Source organism: Barbatula barbatula, assembly GCF_947034865.1.
Source record: "Barbatula barbatula genome assembly, chromosome: 13".
Lineage (NCBI taxonomy): Eukaryota > Metazoa > Chordata > Actinopteri > Cypriniformes > Nemacheilidae > Barbatula > Barbatula barbatula.
In genome coordinates this window covers 9,138,770-9,154,976 of record NC_136776.1, presented here as the reverse complement: position 1 = coordinate 9,154,976, position 16,207 = coordinate 9,138,770, and the positions used below count along the sequence as shown (strand labels likewise).

The window sequence follows — 16,207 nt, the reverse complement described above, 5'->3', positions numbered from 1 at the left end:
CCATCAAAGGGAAGGAAAGGCGTCACCTAGTCCAGGAGGAGGTGAGAGCAGTAGTCGAGAAGGAGAGAACCTGCAGGACAGGTGGAATGAGGCAGCAGGGTGCCTGGAAACGATGGGGGAACACGATCGAGAGGAAGGTGACATGAGCAGAGCTGTGGAAAGCAGAGCCACAGCGGATCAACTTTCTCATCCAAGCGGTATATGATGTACTTCCTAGCCCATCAAACCTTAACATATGGGGAAAGTGGAGACACCGGCATGTCTGCTATGCTCCAGGTGTGGAACACTGGGCAGCAACTCAGAATGTTCTCTAAAGGCACTGGGAGAGGGGAGGTAAAGCGCTCCCACCCCTCCATTCAAGCAATCACCTTCAGCAGAGCTGGAGAGCAGCCAAGACCAGCTGCAAAAGCATCTGCAGGCATCCTGGCCACTGCGAGGGACTGGCAGCTGTTGGTGGACCTGGAGAAGTAACAAGTTCCCAAACCACATTGTGACCACAATCTTAAGACCGGACGTTGTTCTCTTGTCTGAGTCCACCAAACAAGTGGTTTTGTTAGATAACAGTCCCTTGGGAAGACCGCCTGGAAGAGGCCTTTGAAAGGAAGCTCGCCAAGTACGAGGGACTGGTCAGCAAATGTCGACAAACCGGATGGAGGGTAAGGTGTCTACCAATCGAGGTCAGAAGCAGGGTGTAACAAAGATCCATAAAAGGAAAGAAGCCGGGAAACGGTGAACGTAAAATTGCTTTTAATAAAATAAACAAAGTAAAATGCCGGCAGCTACATAAAACCACAAGATAAACTCCAGGTAGGTCCTCTCTCACTGACGGTCCGCAACTCTAGTCTGGTTCCCCGTCGTGCTGCCGCTCGGTCCTCAACCAGCCAGGGTACTCTCCTTCGCGGTGCCTTGCGGTGGCACTGAGCACTAGACCTTGTGTCCCCTGGAAGTGCAGTGGATACTCTGGTAGGGAGACCGTAGCAGGCCCCCCGTACCCTGGTCTTCCCCCTTAGCCTCAAGATGGCTATGGCTCAAGAGAGGAGATCTATGGGGTCAAAGTAGCTAGATTCGACAACTGGACACAAGCTGGGGTCTTATCAGCCTCAGCTGGGTAGCCTGGATGAGTGTGTATGATGTTGATAGACCCGAAACACCCAATGATTACAGGAACATCACTGAAGATGTGTCCAGTAGCATCAGTAGATGTATTTGTACAGATGAAATTGTAATAATCCTATTTTTATCTAAAATATTTCATATTGTGTCTTGGGGATTCAAATGGTACTGAACAAAAGGAATGACCCATGTTACAAACCATACAGACACATGTGTGCCTTCACTTAAAAAGAAAAACAAAACAGCTTTACTTTTACTTTACAAATACTAGGTCGCATCTTCGTTTCATCAGACCAGAGAATTTTGTTTCTCATGGTCTGAGAGTCCTTCAGGTGCCTTTTGGCAAACTCCTGGCGGGCGGTCAAGTGCCTTTTACTGAGGAGTGGCTTCCATCTGGCCACTCTGCCATACAGGCCTGATTGGTGGAGTGCTGCAGAGATTGTTGTTCTTCAGAGTGACCATCGGGTTATTTGTCCACCTCCCTGACTTTGGGCCTTCTCCCCCGATCGCTCAGTTTGGCCGGGGGACCAGCGCTAGGAAGAATCCTGATGGTTCCAAACTTCTTTCATTTACGGATGATGGAGGCCACTGTGCTTATTGGGACCTTCAATCTTGCAGAACAATGTTGTACCCTTCCCCACATCTGTGCCTTGATACAATCCTGTCTCGGAGGTCTACAGACTTCATGGCTTGGTTTGTGCTCTGACATGCACTGTTAACTACGGGACCTTATATAGACAGGTTTGTGCCTTTCCAAATCATGTCCAATCAACTGAATTTACCACAGGTGGACTCCAAACAAGCTGTAGAAACATCTCAAGGAAGATCAGTGGAAACAGGATGCACCTAAGCTCAATTTTGATTGTCATGGCAAATGCTGTGAATACTTATGTACATATGCTTTTTTCGTTTTTATTTTTTATAAATTTGCAAAGATTTCAAACAAACTTCTTTCACGTTGTCATTATGGGGTATTGTTTGTAGATTTTTGAGGAAAATAATTAATTGAATCCTTTTTGGAATAAGGCTGTAACATGACAAAATGTGGAAAAAGTGAAGCGCTGTGAATACTTTCGATTCCAAGGTGTTAAGAATCGATAGTCGATTCCAAAGGTTGGAATCGATTCCATTTAACAAATCTATTTCTCTATTTTTAGCCTCCAAAAACCCCGCCCCTTAGCTGATGTCATTGGTGAACTAAAATCACATTAGTTTCTTGTTCTTGACATAAGTACCATAAAAGCAAAAGCTTTGTTTGCAGACACAATGCAGATATAAATACATGTATCCACACATTCAAAAAATCATAAAGTGAAGGAAAAAAGTATTTGATCCCCTGCTGATGTTGTATGTTTGACCACTGACAAAGAAATGATATTATATGTCTGTAATTCTAATGGTAGGTATAATTCAACAGCGACAAATGGAAAAGCAACAGAAAAATTTATTCAAAAAAAAGTTTGAACCACTTTGCATTTTAATGAATGAAATAAGTATTTGACCCCATTACAAAACATGACTCAGTACTTTGTGGCAAATCCCCTGTTGAGTGCGTGAAGAGAATTACATGTATATAAAGCACAGTCTCACAACGTATTTACTTGGACGTCTGTTTAAAGCTGTTAAAGCTGGACAGAACTTTTTCAACACCTGTCTTCACTACTTAATATTTTTAATACAATTTACTGATTATCGATCGGTCTACTCTATCTATATCCCTCAAGTATTTTTGTGTACACTGCGGAATAACAAATGTTATTATTTGACCGGTGCTTCATTTTTTTAAAACAGCTAGTAAATTAGATTATTAATGATATTATTAATGATACATTGGAATTGCAGGACAAGATCAACATATTTGGTTAACGTTTTTGATATAGAAACTATAAACATAAATAAATGTAAAGAGAAAATTGTATGGCTTTAGAAATGTGTTGAAAACAGGGAATTGAGCAGGAATCTTAAACAGCAGCTAGGAATAGATTCTTGGAATTATTTTTTTTGATTCCCAAACCAGGAATTGGAGTTGATTCCAGAAAATCTGAATCTAACAGCCCTACAAGACGAACATTTCTTAAATCGCGCAGTGGAGTAGACTGGAAATGTCAGCAAGGGAACTTTTTTTTTTAAGGAAAGTCTAAAAGTGAGAAATGTTCTAAAACTTGTATTAGACAAACTCTCAACCATGAACCATGGCTGTATGAAAGATATTTTCTTTTACAAACAAATGCTTAAACATATTGGAACCTCCTTTTAAAAGTTTCCAGTTTGTCACAAAAATCAAAGAAATTAATTAAAAAATGGTATAAGATATTTATCTTTCTGGAGAGTGTAAATTCTGTAACACATTTCCAAAATACACAGACCATATTTTCCTTTCGGTCACACTTTATTTTAAGGTCCAATTCTCTGTATAAATAAACCATTAACCATGACTTTTGCTTCAGTAAACTTCTAATTTGTTGCTTATTAATCGTTAGTAGGGTAGTCGTTATGTTTAGGTATTGAGTAGGCTTAAGGAAGTAGGATATGGTCATGTAGAATGTGTGCTTATTAAGTAATAAAAACTGTCAATATGCTAACAAGTTAATAGTGATAATTGGTCCCTTTTCTAAAGTGTTACCTTTCTTTTGGAGCACATTTAGCAAGTGCAATAATTGTGGTTAAATGAGTCAAATGTTGTTAGAATTTAACATGGCGTGTATACATTTTTTTGAATATGGTTCAAACGTCAAACTTTAAAAAATATATATATAACTTACTTTTGTTAGCTGAGAATTGTTTTCCCAAATTTTTTTTTTAATTTATCAAAATTGATGGCTAGAAAATTGCAATTTTTTTCGTTCTTTTCTAACGTCTTTGTTGTTTGTTTTTTTGTATTATCTTTTATATTTTTTTCTTTTCTTAGCCCCTCTAAAAAATTTTGTTTTTGCATGTAAACTGTATACAATCTTGTTTTGTAATGTTTTTACATTTACATTTAGTCATTTAACAGACGCTTTTATCCAAACCGAATTACAAAGAGTTCGGGGAGCAATAAGCGATAGTACGATAGGTGCCAATACGAAGTTACTAGTTTCAACAAAAGCTAGACCACTACCTGTTGAGAGAAGAGAGGGTTAGTTGTTAATTTAAATTTGTTCTCATTTGTCTGTAAAGTATTCACAGAAGAGATGGGTTTTAAGTAGTTTTTTGAAGGTTGTGAGAAATGTGGTTGACCTGACCGTGTTAGGAAGAATGTTTCACCAGGAAGGAGTTGTGAAGGAGAATGAGCGGGAGAGCGATATAATGCCCTTATGAGAAGGCAACACAAAGCGCCGCTGGTTTGCTGAACGCAGGGTTCTTGATGGAGTGTAGCAGGGTGTGAAAGTATGCCGGGTTTTGTTATACTTTCATTTAAAATATTTGCTTTTTATCGCAGATGAAACCGATGCAATTGATTTGCCACAAGAACTACTTCAGTAAATGGATATATTAATGGAACATTTAGGAAAAAGATTTCAGCTGACAACAATGAGCATGTTAGCGGTGTCGCCAGAAAGTCTTTTCCCATCATGCTTTTCATCAACGCAGTCGGGGGGGAAGAAACTGCGCTTGCCTGCGTAATTATGCCAGGCCGCCGTGAAAGTTTCTTGGCACACGTCAGCATGACATCAGAGCAAGGCGGATGTAATTCAGACACATTTCTAACCGACATGCATCTTGCGCTGATCACCGGTGATCGACTCTGCGAAGAATTTGGCCATCTTAAACAAGCCTATTGATTCATGAGTTGAGTATGTGCCCTTATTCAGCGCACTTATAGCTAAAACCAGTTTTATAGGGCTACATGTGCATTAAATTGTTAAATAGTGCGATTAGTGATAGAATAATGCAGTTTGTAAAATATATTTGATAATGTTTCACATGCTTTCTGATGATTGACCATCTTACACACATCAGAGCAAACACATGCACTCATGTATAACCAAAAAGTGTTTGTGTCCCGTGCGGTCAAACCTTCGTGGCTGCCTGTGTAAAGCTTCCAGGAGAAGAGCGGAGATGGGATCTTCTGTTTCACCTGCTCCAGTCTCATGACTTTACCAATCTCAATATTCTCTGGTCTGAAAGCCACAGAAGCCTCATCATGAGTTGTTTAACATGCTCAATATCAAATCACTAGACTCCAGGTGACTGGGACTTACAGTTTGTATGGCAGAAAAGGTTGAGAGTGAGATCGAAGGCAAGCGTGATACACATCTTTGTCTCCGTTTACAAATTGTCCCCGCCACACTGTGTAGCTGCGCCTGCCTATCACAAGAACATAACAAATTACTGTAAATTCACTTGCAGTCTGAATTACATTCAGTCCTAGTTGACTTCTCATGGCAACATCATGTGGTGTACATGCAAAAGTGACATAATTGAGGTATGAGGTGGGAAAATTTCAGCATGGATATTCCCACCCCTGCCTCAACAAGAACGTGTTATTCTAAGAATAACCTATTGTGTACAAGTTTGGAACGACATGGGGTGATAAATGTGTTAAGTCATTGCGGTTACAGAAATTTAATGTGCCGCTTACCTATGCTTGTCCCCAATGAAAGACTGTTAGACCTGAGAACCAAAGAAAGATTTTATCAACACTAGAGCCACATAAGTCAGTTGCAACAACCAAGAGTTAGCGAGAGTAAACGGGTACCTGAGAGGGGGCAGCGGTTTAGGGGCTGCTGAAGTTTCTTTTCTTTGTAACTGATAAGAGACCACAGCATACGGTCGCACATGCCTCGGTCTAGAGGAAATCTCAAAGTCCACATACTCGTAGAAGTATTGCTGTAAAGAGATGCACTACAGTTAGTCACCTCACAGGAATTTCTGGTAATGATGATTTTAACTTTTGATTTAGAGATCACTTTATCTTAATCAAAAGAGTGCACTTAAAGGAGTACTTCATTATGACATTTCATGCTAATTTTTACAGTAAATTTTATAGTGAACTTCTCCTTTAGACGCTAAAAGCATTTCACCTGGGTATACTCAAATGACTTGTACGACTGTAAGGACGTCACTCGGGTTGCGTTCTTGGAGAAGTGGCTGTCAAATTTTGGTGTAGGATCCATACCTCTGGACATAGACTCATGTACACTCTTCACTTTACCCTGAATGACAAAAGATTACATATTTTCAACAAAAACTACATTTATTATTAATCTATAATGTCATTTTAAATGAGTGGAAGACTCTGTACCTTTATAACTTTAAAGATGATGATATTTCCTGTAGATCCGGGCTCCAAGGGGGCAATTTGGAGTAAATCGGAGAACTGACATAGATATGCACCTGCAATGTCAACATATTCAAGTTAATATCTGCTTTGTTGATCCTGTAGACGACCCACTACTTTATTTGCATAAATTGATCTGAGAGAATCACCAGAACTGTATTTACTTAAAACAAAGCCACCTATTTACAAACTTTATATCTCACTTTTTATGTAATTATAGATTAAACTTTTTTCGGCAAGTAAGACACAAAGAGCATTACTGCATTCATTGATGTTATGACCCTAAACAAAATGCAAAAGCAGTGCAAAACCTAATAAACTACACAGGTGTGTTTTTATGAGATTTATAAAAATGTATAAAATCCAACAGAACTGAAATCAAACTGCCTGAACTGAAATAAAACTACAAATTAAATAGCTGAAGAATCAGTGTCTTTATAAAAATGTATACCATGGGGCTGTTGAATGCTTCAATCTGATTGGTTGACAAACGTAATATGGGTATTCATTAGAGAGAGCGAGAGCGAGCGCGAGAGAGCGAGAGAGCGAAAGAGAAACAGGTTTGTTTGATTTTTTTACAGCTGAAGATAACAGATAACAGAAGAAACAATACAAAAAATGAATCATTTATCATCACTGGCTTTTTTGTCACGTTACTGCAAACACACAGGTGTGTGCGCAGTCTCTCGCTCTCTCTCTCACACACACACACACACACACAGCATGTAGCTCAAGCTTCCGTGATCATTGGCTCTAACGGACGCTTGAAATGAGATACGCAAGAAAGTAGTCCTATCATCAACAACATTTAAAAGACGATAACTGGACAAACGTTGAAATTAAACATTTGAACAACGTCTTGTGGTGTGGTAGCCTTGGTATAACAGAATAATTGACTCCGGTCCGTTCAATTGTTCGGAAGTTAATGCAAACTCGAGGTGTCGTGGCAGCATTACCACTTCGGAGTGTTTATTAACTTTAGAACTGCCCATCTTCAATTATTACTTACTTATTGTGTGACCTTACCTTTGGATGGATTCCCTAAAGTGTTCATCCAACTGTTGCCGACAGACAGACCTCTTTCACACACTGCTGAGATCTACAACCGGCAACAACCAACACATAAATAACTTGACCACAGTTCGGACATATCATTACAGCACAAACCGCAGCAGAAATGGACAAAATAATCACTTTGAAGACGGTCACTATGTCATGAACTTATGAAAGGTTGAACAATAGGTTGAAGGGCCTGTTTGATTTTGTTGTAGGAATATAGATGGTTTTACCTTTTGAGCATCACAGAGCAGGAAACAGAAAGTTTCGGAGAGCTCTTTCTCTGTTCGCCCATCTTGCTTGAGTTCCCTTCTTTTTTCCATAAACTGCACAAAAACACCAAATCATCACTTCTGTTATGATAAACTACCGCCTGTATCCAGACTAGGAAGAATTACTGTAGACAGATTATTTTATTAAATTTGCAAACAATAGCAGAGGCAGACTTGCATCTATGTTAACCACATAAAAAATAAGTATTATTTTTTATTTATGATTCTGGCTCAATACAATACAAATCTTCTGAATTTTTTCCCTTTGATCAATCTCGAGAAAAGTCAAAGAGTCTTAAGTTTTTTCCGGGAACACATTACTAACTTTTTTCTTAAATTAAAGTTTGGGCAATTTTCTTCTTGAAGATTGTTTTGTGAATCCAGCCCCAGGTGCAGTGTCAACGTGAACACATTTAAATAAATATAATGAATTTCCGAGCAAGACTACTAGACCACCTACACACTCCAGATAAATTTGATCGTCACTTCAGCTTTTAGTGCATTTTCAGACTGGGCATGCACATGGGCTTTCTGCTCGCTTTCACATGACATGACAGCAGTGCCAAAATCATGCAGGTCCTCACGTGGTGACGTGATTAAATTGCGACTGGTTTGTAAGATCTGCCAGGTTAGTACTGATAGAGCAGGGCTCCAAGGACGAGCGGCAGGACTGTTGACCCCAGGCATGGTGAAGCAGATCATCCCTCTGGTTCCACTGTTGCGGTTCTAGGGCGCTTGGCAGCGCACCAGCCCGTCACGCTGACTAGAGAGAACAAGCTGTCTCGGTTGCGCAATCCAGTTTGTCAGGCGCCCACCCAAGCTTCGGGACATTCTTTATACCCCGGAGCGAGAGAGTGCCCCTGTGCTTCGGGAGGAGGTTGCCGCCCTTCTGGCGAAGGGTGCGGTCGAACTCGTCCCTATAACAGAGATGTTGTTCGGGTTTTTTGCATAATGGGGCACAGCCCCCCCCCCCTTTTGGGGCACGATGAAGTACGGGCTGTGCCCCATTATGCACCTGCGCCTCCTGAACAAGCACCTGCACTGTATTATCTTGGCACACTCGCAAGATTTGTTATGTACGCACAGGAACCTTGTGCTCCGGCACCTAAACCGTCTGTGCCTTCGGGTCAACTGGGAAAAGAGCAAGCTCTCCCCGCGCATAGCTCCTCTTATCTCGGTATGGAACTAGACTCTGTCCGTATGTCAGCACGTCTCACCAACGAACTGTCTGAGGTTGATCAGCCTTTCAGAGGCTCCTGGGGCACATGGCGTCCTCGACAGGGATAATCCCTCTCGGGTTGATGCACATGCAGCCATTTCAGCAATGGCTTCAGAGTTGGGTTCCCTTGACTGCGTGGCACACCGGCACCAGGCGGATTACGGTAACGCTTCAGTGTCTTCGCCGCCTCAGACACTGGTCAGACTTGACCATTCTCCGAACGGGGGTTCCGCTTGGACAGGTTGAGGCGTGTCGTGGTAACGACGGATGCCTCCCTGCAAGGGATGGGTGCGGTGTGCCACGGGCACACTGTATCGGGTCGGTGGACGGGCCCACCCGGTGGCACATCAACTGCCTAGAGTTGCTAGCGGTCATTCTGGCACTGAGGCAGCTCCAGCCCCTCGTACAGGACAAGCACGTGCTTGTCCAGTCAGACAGCACGACTGCCGTGGTGTACATCAATCTTGTTGTCGCAACTCGCCCGACACCTCCTCTGGAGTCAGCAGGTAACCAAATCCCTGCGAGCCACGTTTATCCCGGGCAACCAGACAGCCGATGCAGGTCCTGTGCAAGGTCAGGGAAGAGGCATCAAGTGCTGGTAGTGGCGCCCTATTTGCCAAACCAGTCTTTGCTCTCAGATCTGGTCGACAGCTCCCGCCTGGACAATTCCCATGACAAAGGACCTTCTGTTGCAGGGGAAGGGCACGGTTTGGGACCCCAACCCGGGCCTCTGGAACCTCCATGCCTGGCCCCTGGACAGGATGTGGAGACCTTGAGTGGCTTGCCGCTGGCGGTCAGGGAGACCGCCTTGCAGGCTAGAGCTCCCGCCACTAGCTCCCGCCTCTTCTCATTGTGGTATTCTCCTCGGGGAGAGAACTCATGAAGTTTCCAGATTGGGTCAGTGTTGACCTTTCTACAGCAGAGACTAGAGAGTAATCTCTCCCCCTCCACGTTGAGAACTGGTCACAAGGTTCCTCAGGGGCATGAGAAGGGTGAATCCACCTCGACCATGCTCCGTACCCTCTTGGGACCGTAATGTGGTCCTACAGGGCCTTCGCACGGCCTTGTTTGAGCCCCTCAGAGATGCCAGTCTTTCTCATCTAACTATGAAGACCGCACTCTTGGTGACGCTCGCCTCTATCAAGAGGGTGGGGGACCTTCAGGCATTCTCCGTGTCCCAAGGGTGCCTAGAATTCAGGCCCGGTGATTCTCACGCAAGTCCCAAGATCACCCGTGCCGGCTGGCAGTGAGAGCCCTCTCCACTCGGAGTATGGCCTCCTTGTGGGCACTGGCACAGGTCTCCTATCTGGCAGACATTTATAACGCTGCGTGTTGGGCTATGCCCAGTACATTTACATTTACATTTATTCATTTGGCAGACGCTTTTATCCAAAGCGACTTACAAGTAGTTTATACAGTGGCACATTACTGCAGAGCAATCAGGGGTAAGGTGCCTTGCTCAAGGGCCCTTCAGTCATGACCTGCTGGCACTGAGATTAGAACCAGCAACCTTCTGATCACAAGCCCAACACTCTAACCATTAGGCCACAGCTGACCCCACAGCAGTACCTTCGCGAGGTTTTACAACCATTGTCAGCCCATGTCCTGAGGGCTACCTACTATATAGGACGGGCACCTGGTTTGGGGGTATGCCCGCGAAAGCGCCTTCTCCCCTTCCCATGTGAGTCTAGTGTGCTATTTAGCCTCCATTCTTCCCCCCTCTCAGGGCGAAGTACAGGCATTCCATCCATCACCAAGCATTGGCATTTTGTAACGGACTAGGCAGAGCAGTCTGTTGGACCTAAGTCCAGTATTGGTAGAGTCATCCCTAATCAGGTGGACCCCTTTACTGGGACAAGTGCCCCATACGTAGTGACTCCCCTGTAGGGTCGTCCTGTATGTTGTATTCCTCACTTTTGATTTCCCTGTTGTTGAATCTGTGACCTCCCTTCCGGTGGTTGTCCCACCTGGGTTTTTGTCCCCCACTCGGGCTGACACATTTTTTCATGTGTTGTTTTCCCCACTGGTGAGACTATGTTAGTGTCTCCACATGTAACATCCCCCTTGGGTAGGATGTGGCCTCCATAACACACTCTTTGACGAGAAGAGCAGTGTTTCCCCAGTATACGGCTCCGGACAGCACCTCGCTACTAGAGGTGTATGCCACTGTCCGTGATGACAGTCAGTACAGGATTCTCAGTATGACCACTACTATTTCTACTGGAAGATCATGTCTCGCGGTAGCACTCTTGGGACTCGCTAGTCTAGTCAGTGTTGCGCTGCTGGAGGTTGCGATACGGCTCAGCGCCGTGGCGTGTAGAAATATCCCCAGTCTCTCCGAGACCGACTGAAGGGGAATGTCTTTTTAACAACTGTAACCTCGTTCCCCGATGGAGGGAACGAGAAGTTGTATCTTCATGCCACAATGCTTCGCCGAAACCGATGCAGCGACCGGGAGTTAACTCTCAGGTTCCTCAGCCCAAAGGGTGAATGAATGACCGCCGCCATCTTTTTATACCCGTATGTACGTGGCTGGGATTTTTTATGCGCAGCTTGTTAGTGAAGTAGAGTTGAATGAATGTAGCTGCATCTGGAGCCAGAGGGCGTTCTCACGCAGAAACTCTAGTGCTCCACAAAAGAAGTACCACTCGTACAGTATAAACAGGAATTGCTGTCTTCCGATCTGTATCTGGCACCTTTCTATCACATTTTTTCAAGCCTCCTCAGGTATGGCTTGATAATAAAGTATATTAATAATGATGCACGTTATAAGCGACCTCAAATGCGCAGTGCTTTCAGATGGAGCGGCATTTCCTGCTGATCACATAACCATGCTTCACGAACAAGCTGTGCATAAAACAATCGCAGCTTTTGCGATTCCACAATCTTGATAGCCACATCGATTTAATCGCAATTTGAATGGGAATTGCAATTAATTTGCGCAGCCCTAACTCATGTGAAGAACTCATCTCTGATAATACAGTCCAGGCAAAACAAATACATACAATCAAGGCAAACAAAGACTCACATCTTTCTCCAGTAGCTCATTGTGGACCAGGCAGGGCTTAGAGTACACAAATGTCCCCATGGACAAGGACTCCTTGTAACAAGAAGTAAGGATCTGCAGTATGTCGGCAAACTCTCTGGAGTCCGTTGACACATACTGAAATAAAGCTGTGAACAGAGAGCAAAATCAACAATTATAATTCCATTTATATCACTATTTAACAACTCCAGTTACACCTTAAAAAGCAATTGTATGTACATAGTGCATGTAAATACACAAAATGACTCAAGTAACGTGTAGACGCTTCCTTTCTTTTTCTATACATGAAATGTGAGCAGAGCCGTCGAAGTTCTGTTATCAACAGCGTGTTACGTTTTGATTTTCTTTATGTTCCAATAACATGCTTTGCCATTTTTGTTTCGGCTGTTCCTTTCTTAATCGTTTCTTATGTATTTATCTATTTAATTAGACAAGTTATGTAGCAGTACCTAACAGTCCAATAGACAGCAGTGTGCTCGTGGAATAAGTCTGTTGAATGGTGATTCAACACCAAATTGTTAACTAGTTGGTAAGAGGGAATGCTATACTGCCCTATAAAGCCAAAGTGCTGTACACAAACACTTAAACTGAGAAAATGCCTTCAAAGTTTTAACACCAGCCAGTCATTGCAGCCAGTTACTGCAATTTTGACACTCTTGTTTCTCTGAAACGAAAGACCGAGCAGATGTTACAACACCCATTTCAAACCTTATCAAAATTTTTACCAAATGTCTAGTTACTGCACTTTGCCTATGTGAGAGCAAAAGACAGGAACATTGTTTATTTACTTTATACAACCCTACAAAGAGCTCCACATATTCGTTTGCTACATTGATAAAGCCCTATGATTTCTGCCGAATGTCTCGCAATTTTGATAAATCATAAAGAAGGCTTATTTTGGACCATAAAGTTTATTGTTAAATTATTAAATACCCTGCCTCAATTACATGTCTTTGTCATGCCATTATAAGTGTTTGATCACATCATTTGAATGTTCGTGTCAAAGCACCAGCTTTTTAAATAAAAAAAAAAACGTAACCGGCTCCTGATTACAGCGCTTACATATTCTATCGCATGTTCTTTGACAGAAAAGCCTCCATCACTGTCATTTCAGTCAGCACTTCACTATTCTCACATGATGTATACAATTTGACTCCTGCTGCTGATCTTTGCTGCGACACTAGTTCCGCTTGCGCTGAATGCAGCAGCCACATTCAGACGTGCAACTGTAGTTTGGTCTTTAAACAACATATTACACTTTACCGCATGTAAACGCAATAATTCGATTTAATAATAAATAATTATTTTTGGAGCGCCGTTTAAAGTTGCTTTCTCTAAGCGCTTCACACTCACAGCAGACATCACGTCAGATAAAACACCACAACAAAAACAAATAATCCAATCAAGTAAAAGCAATCCTAAAATAAAAGGTTTTAAGAGATTTAAAAGTTGCTAGTGAATTTGCCACCTGATGTCAGCCGAGAGAGAGTTCCAGGCCTTAGGAGCCTATGAGGAGGATGCTCTTTCATCCTTGGAGCGAAGCTGTGAGCATAATTCGGTTTCAGATAATTTGATTTAAATAATAAGATTAAGCGCATTATAGTAGCAAGCATAATAGAAGTAACATTCGCCGGTTTTAAGGCATGTAGACACCTTAATGTTATGCTGCTCTGACCAAGCTGTGCATATGCTTCTGTCATGCATCTTAAGTGAAAATTAATGGTAAACAGGAGTCTCTAAAGTTTTACCATCAAAACAGCTAGCTGTCAGTAGTTTCTGCTCCTTATCTTCACACAGAAACAACGCAAACTCAATAACAGCGTACACTAACATTGCGGAGGCATTTTTAATATTCTATATTCATCATGGTGCTGAATAACCATAAGATAGGTCCACATAATGTTTTGCATTTGACATGAATATATTAAAGAGAACCTTATCCAGAAAATGCATTTTTAAATGTTGTTTGAACATAACTGTTTTCAGGAGTGAGTGCAGAGATCCACCCTAAAATGAAAAACATCCACCCATAATTTTTTTTAAATCCTCAATAAACCTCAACAGTCCTCTTGAACAAGCTGTTGGCATTCTCTCAGTAAACTGACATTGCATTGATTAAGTCCTGCCCATGACTACTAATGGCCTTCATAGAGTTGTTTTCACGCTGGACTACTTACAGTGAGCTACAAGGTGTTTTGTTGTTTCATGCAAGACTGAACAAAAGTCTTCACTTCTAAGCCGCTGAGGACCCGTTTTATTGTTTAACGTGACATTAGGCGAAATCACTTTACACCGGGCTGCTTCACAAACGAAGATCATTAAAATGCTGGATTCATAATGAGTCATGTTTTCACTTTTTAAACAAATAACGTTTCGGTATCAGGCCGGATACCAAGCTCATGTACTTGTTCTCATACTCATATAGATACACAGATACCAAAAACCAATACCTCACATGACATACCTTACAGAACTGACTGAATTTTGTGCTTTGAACATTTGTGACACTGCCTCAAAACATTTTATAAAAAAGAAAATGTTATGTGCTTGTCAAAGTTATCAGTTTCAGTGTGTTGTGCTTGGAAAATTCCCACCTCACCCAAGAAAATACAGGTACAAGCAATAAATATCGGTACTCGTACTCTGTCTTTAAAGTCACCATGAAACGAAAGTTGCGATTTACTTTTCCATGAAACAACTGTCAGAAAAGTGCGATGTCAGAAAATTACGGCCGACTCTGTATAATATATTTTGGGCTGAGATAATGCACAGAATTTCTGAAGCCTCTGTCCTCAACTATGGAGAACGGATGGTCATTAAGGGCCATGAATTCCATAGTTTTTCACGTAATTGTTTTAGTCTTTTCACTGCTCATACCAATGAAGGTGGTGAGGCTGCTGACTTGTGTTTGGCATAGAGTTCTGGGTCAGTGCACTAGTGCACTAGTCAAGTCACGTCAACTTTATTTATATAGCGCTTTTTACAATTTTTTTTTTACAAAGCAGCTGACTATGCGCAAAGTATATAAGGTTATGCAAGTCAAAACACAGTTAAAATATCAGAAAGACTATTAATTCCTATATGCAGTGTTAATTAAATAAAACTATAAAATTCTAGCAGCCCCCCGGCCAAGCAAACAGTATGCAAACGGTGGCGAGGAACCCAAAACTCCATTGGAGGAGACAACAAACCTCAGAGGGAAACCAGGCCAAACCAGGGGATTCCAGTTCCCCTCTGGCAAAAGCTGCAGCCTCTGCACAAGCTCGACAGTGCTTGCACAACAAGGCAAAATAAAACAAAATAGATTTAAGATTATCATTAATAATCTAACAGCGGCTGAAATTAGAGTCGCCACGTCCTTTGTACAGCTCTATCATCACAGCACTTGTCAGGTCTGGCCATGGACTGCGTCCTGTCCTCTTTAGTTACCTTGTAACAATGAGACAAGAGTGGCTAAGAGTAGAGTACTGTTCTACACTCTTTGCTGCAACAAATGCATCTGTAGTTATTGGAAATGTTCCTGGTTCCGGTTGATCTAACTAGTGCAGCCTAAACCTTCGGAATATAAATATATATATATATATTATGATAGTGTAGATTAAAAAGGTGCGTCTTTGGTCTGGATTTAAACTGACAGAGTGTGTCTGCCTCCCGGACAGTACAGGGAAGACTTTTTCAAAGTTTAGGCGCTAGATAGGAAAAAGATATGCCGCCTGCACTTGATTTTGAAATTCTAGGTATTACCAACTGACCAGACACCTGAGAGCGTAGTGCACGTGAAGGACTGTAATACAAGAGAAGTTCACTTAAGTAGTGAGGAGCTTTATAGGCATTAAGCAAGATTTTCAAGTTTATGCAATGCTTTATAGGTAACCAGTGCAAGGTTGTGAGAACCGGGCTAATATGCTCATACTTTTTTGTACGTGCAAGAACTCGAGCTGCTGCATTTTGGACCTAATAGTCCTGCAGGCAAGGCTGGATTAACCATATGGGCAATTGGGCAACACAACCTCTAAAGGGCCCCGGGCGGTGACGCCAATCAACGTGCACTGAGCTACTACACAACTCAAAAAATGCAAATATGGAGAAGCTAAGTGCTCCGCTAAACAGAAATTAAAAAGGGAGAAGGAGATTAGGATTTAAAATATATATCCAAAATAGGGAATTTCTTCCCCGTTAGCAACTGTTCTGCTAAGGCAGCACCCGTCAACGAGGACAGCTCAGCTAGCCAGGAGCTT

At 42.3% G+C, this 16,207-nt stretch overlaps 1 protein-coding gene across 1 annotated transcript in view; it reads right to left on the bottom strand.

The window, feature by feature from the left end:
- Positions 1–16,207, bottom strand: part of tasora (transcription activation suppressor a) — a 43,620-nt gene that overhangs the window by 12,045 nt on the left and 15,368 nt on the right. The window contains exons 2-10 of the mRNA XM_079471147.1: positions 11,952–12,097; positions 7,666–7,758; positions 7,403–7,475; positions 6,341–6,432; positions 6,120–6,251; positions 5,795–5,925; positions 5,678–5,709; positions 5,298–5,403; positions 5,113–5,216 (exon numbers count right to left, since the gene is read on the bottom strand). Coding sequence (XP_079327273.1) covers positions 5,113–5,216; positions 5,298–5,403; positions 5,678–5,709; positions 5,795–5,925; positions 6,120–6,251; positions 6,341–6,432; positions 7,403–7,475; positions 7,666–7,758; positions 11,952–12,097 — 909 coding nt within the window. The remainder of the gene's footprint in view (positions 1–5,112; positions 5,217–5,297; positions 5,404–5,677; positions 5,710–5,794; positions 5,926–6,119; positions 6,252–6,340; positions 6,433–7,402; positions 7,476–7,665; positions 7,759–11,951; positions 12,098–16,207) is intronic.